We start from the raw sequence: 4088 nt of genomic DNA, 5'->3' as shown, positions 1-4088 counted from the left end.
CTGCTTCAAGAGCTCTGGGTGGCCTTTTATGCTGATGTGGAGACACCATGGACTTGGCAGACTGATCTGAAAGTGCTCTTTGAGTGGGGTTTGACAGAGCTAAAACAGCACCTGCACTAGAGAGGAGCATCAGATAGGCAGGGGCTGGGTCTGCCCCCAGCATTTCACTGCAGTTGGGCTCGATTCAATACAGACGCTCCTATTCTCCGCCAGCGTGGCTAGGATGAGAGAAGAGGGATGAATCCTGCCTGCTGCAGAGAGGGGTGCCCAGCCTCCCTTTGAATCATTCACTGTTACGTCTGGCCTCCGCCACTCACCACTCCCATGTTCATCGCTTCCCCGTGGAGGAAATGTCCCTCCTGCCCAGATAGCGAGGGGACACGGGGAGCAACACCAAGGTACGAAATGGGTCTTGACCATTAAAGGACCCTCTCAAGACTGCAAGGTAGAATATATCATGTACTCCAGCTGCCAGGGAGTTGGGAGTGAATGTGACTGGGTTGCTGGGGAGGAGGGAAGGGTTGTGAAAGACCACTTGAGGGCTCGAGGTGGAGAGTAGCTGGCCCCACGGCTGCCTCTTGCATTGCCTCCCCCACAATTGTGCACTCCTGTGCGGAGTGGCATAGGAAAGTATTGCCTAGGCTCAGCTTCCCAAACTCAGGCAGCACCTGGACGTCAGCGGGGCCAGAGGGGAGCAAGCACTCATCCTGTGCATGCTGGGCAAGGCCGATGAAGCGTCCGTGGTGGCTTTTCAGGTGGGAGCCACCAGGACTGGCAGCTATGCCAGCCTGTGGCTCCAGAGGGCAGTCCTGGGGCAGCGCGTGTCCCATCCAGGCAAGGGGGGAGAACACTTGCTGAAAGTGGGGAGTTGGGAGGTGACAACCAGCAGGACACTGGGGTAAGCAGAGAAAGGGAAGTGCCCTCCGGGGTAGCCAGACAAGCTCCAGCGCTGAGGCTGATCTTTCTTTTGCAGGTTTGGACATTGATGATGACACTTGGGCTTTCTTAACTTGAGTTCAGAGGGTGTGATTTCTCCCTGCTGCAGGATGTACCCAGGCACTGTCTGCCCCGACATCTGAGCTCTGCCTGCCCTGCCCATGCTACTTCTTAGCTTAACATGCTCCTTATGAGGAGCAGATTTGGGTTACCTGCCTGAAAACAGTCATGCAAAGGTAACATCTGCTCACTGGAAGAGTTTTGCTGCTCCATGGATTGGGAAATCAATGGAAAACTCGTTTTTCAGCTCAGTTTTGAATCACAGCACTGAGCAGCACCTGCCCTTGCCTCTGTGCTGCCCTGAGGGGGCAGGAGCATTGAGGACCACAACCTGGCTGGGCCTAGCTGATTGCCTGGCACAGTGCGGCACGCGGGGACGTCAGGATAGGGGGCAAGATGCAGCAGGGCCAGCGCGGAGGCTGCTGGCCGTGCTGGCAAGGAGCTGGGCTACTCCCAGGCTCGTGATCTCGAGGGAAAGGTTTTTTGTTCCTTTAGTGGCAGCAGGTGGATGTGGGGATCCCTGCTGCAGCCAGCAGAGTCCCCAGGAGACCTCAAACACACCCTACAAACACCACGTGTTGCAAGGGCTCCTTTCTACACCACCAGTGTGCCAGCCTTTACCCAATCTAACCCGACCCGGTCCATGGAGAGCGCTTTACCTCTGCAAGCTGCACCCATCTTCTGAGGTGGAGAAGAGCAGCAGCGGGGGGAAGAGGGAGAACCGCTCGGGGATCCAGGACCAGATGATGCGCATCTCCTGCGCCGTTACAATGCTGGAGCTGAAATTCTGCATGTCCACAGCCAGGTGGAAGGACTGCCTGCATGAGGGAGGATGTCTGTTACTGCCGAGCCAGGGTGCCTGGGGGCCATGTGGGCTTTTATGGGTGCAGGCCCCAGAAAACAGGTTTCCTTGTGCCTGCTGCACTGTGAGCTTTCTTTTAGCGTTGTTATCCCTAATAGTATGGTACCCCTTAACCACACAAGTGTCTAGAAGGCACCTAGCATAGCCAAAGCCGAGGGAGCTCCCTGATGCTCCGCTCATGTTTATCTCCACTGTAACTCTTGATTTAGCCGCTTAGCCCCAAGAGCATCATCTGCCTATGCTGGCAGACAGATAGGCCCTCTTACCTGCTCTGCACCATGGTCATGCCTCTCTCCATTAACGCCTTCCTGTTGGCCATCTGGAGAAGCCAGATTTCCTTGCGGGAGAACAGCCTGATGCCAAACGCTCTCTCTAAGAGTTTGTCGACAGTCACGTGCTCGCCAATGTTCTGCACGAAAGCTTGCAGATCTGTCTTGATGTCAATTCCCTCCAGCTCAGTGGAGGTCACCGAGAGCCTGTACTGCTTCAGCAAGGCCAGAGCAATGCGGTAGAGGACCTTCTGCCCCTCCAGCAGGTAGACGTCAAATATGCGGATGACGTAATTGAAGGGGAGGTCATGGAAGAGCCACGATAGCCATTCGGAGTAGACCTCAAAAACATTCTCGGACGTGCTAGCTATCAGTCTGTGAGCTGCTGGGCAATGCTTGTTGGCCAGATCCCCAAAAGTCATGCAGGAGGCTTGGTGGGCCAGGAAAGATTGGTCAATGTAGCTGGTGTGGGGGGCATTGCTGGCGATGAGGCGAGAGATGTTCTCAAAACATTGAGCTTCCTCTTCACTGTAGTGCAGCAACAGAGCCACCAGAGAGGGGAGGATTGGGCTGTAGGTTATGTCGGGGAAAAGGTTGTCAATGCAGATGAGGATCTTCTTCAACGCAGTGACCCCTTCCACGGTTAGGCAGTACGTGGGCATGGAGCATCCTTCAAGGAAGTCTGGCAAAGGATGGGAGCTCACACTCTGCTTCCCAAAGAGCCGATTCGCTACATCTGTGTAGACTAGAGCATCTGGAGTCACGAGCCGGCAGGTGACCTGCTGGATGAGCTGGTGGTAAACCCGAGCTCTCAGTGCACGGCTCGTCGCCCAGTAGCCTTCTCTTGCCAGCTTCTTCAGCTCTTTTTTGGGCTTGGTGAGGATGTCTCTGGGGATATTTGCTTGTTGCTCCAGGTCTGGCATCCTGTCCCAATCCACAAACTGTCCACAGCCCAGACAAGAGGAGGCATCGATATCCCAAGTGTCAGCCTCAGACGTGATCACCACAGTGACTGGAGACGAGCCAAACATCTCTGTAGGACAAAGACCCTTTATTCGTCACGCTTCACCGCCCCAGCTGACAGCGTTTCACCCTGACTGACGGCACTTCTAAGTTTTATGTCAAGGGAAGGTCTGCAGGAGGCTTTGCCTGGGTAGAGCTACTCACACTGCCTTCACCTGCTCACATGCGTTTGCAGACCCTTTACCCGCACCCAGCTGAAATATCAGACCTGGTCTGGAGGGGAGGGCCTGGAGGTGAGGGGCAGTGCCCAGGTGTGTTGTCCCCACAGCACTGGGCACAGCTGGCTACAGCTGGGCACAGCATTTAAACCCCCAGCAGTAGTAGACACAAAGCCACGCTTTTTGATCCTTAGCTAGAAGGCAATACATTATTTCTGCTTCTTGAATGTACGTGGGTGTACCGTGACAGGGAACCATGCCGGGGAATTGGTCCCCCCGGGTCAGTGGAGGGAGCAGGGCTGGATCCATCCCGTGGAGCAGTGGCCAAGGCAGGAGCCTGGTGGCTGCTGCCGGCTCTGCGGGGAGGCAGTGCAGGACAAGGGCCTCTCCCACCTGGGGTGGCATCTCACCGACGGCCGAGACCTCTGCTTGCTGCTTCCCTTGTGCCAGGTCTGGTCCTCCGTGAGGCAGTTTAGTCGCTGAACTGACAGAAAATAGTGAATGGTTGTGAAACCTCTGTCTGGGGGTTCAGGGAAGCACCGGGCTGGGCAGGACATGGATGACTGGGCTGCTTCCCTATTCTGGGAGAGGATTTGTACCTGCTCGCAAAGCTCCTGGCTTCCCTTCCCAGCCTGTGACTTGCTGAGATGGGCAGTGAGGGTGTAGTCCCTGTCCCCAGCGGACCGCCATGGGACAACAGCCTTACAGGGCCATCAAGGGCCATCAGACTCTGGGATATCACTGGCAATTTGATGCTGGACAGCAGCTCAGCCCCAGTCC

The 4088-nt window shown here is 55.9% G+C and overlaps 1 protein-coding gene across 1 annotated transcript; it reads right to left on the bottom strand.

The window, feature by feature from the left end:
• Positions 1 to 989: 989 nt before the first annotated feature.
• LOC138065125 (TBC1 domain family member 24-like) lies at positions 990 to 3553 on the bottom strand. The gene is made up of 2 exons (XM_068929316.1): positions 2125 to 3553; positions 990 to 1814 (listed from the first exon to the last, which is right to left on the bottom strand). Exons 1-2 carry the CDS (start codon positions 3156 to 3158, stop codon positions 1652 to 1654), a joined length of 1197 nt encoding a protein of 398 aa, XP_068785417.1. The 5' UTR covers positions 3159 to 3553; the 3' UTR covers positions 990 to 1651.
• Between the last annotated feature and the right edge of the window lie 535 nt (positions 3554 to 4088).

Source organism: Struthio camelus, unplaced genomic scaffold (genome assembly GCF_040807025.1).
Source record: "Struthio camelus isolate bStrCam1 unplaced genomic scaffold, bStrCam1.hap1 HAP1_SCAFFOLD_181, whole genome shotgun sequence".
NCBI classification, from domain to species: Eukaryota; Metazoa; Chordata; class Aves; order Struthioniformes; family Struthionidae; genus Struthio; species Struthio camelus.
The sequence above is the reverse complement of the archived record's forward strand: the minus strand, read 5'-3'. Positions and strand labels throughout refer to the sequence as shown.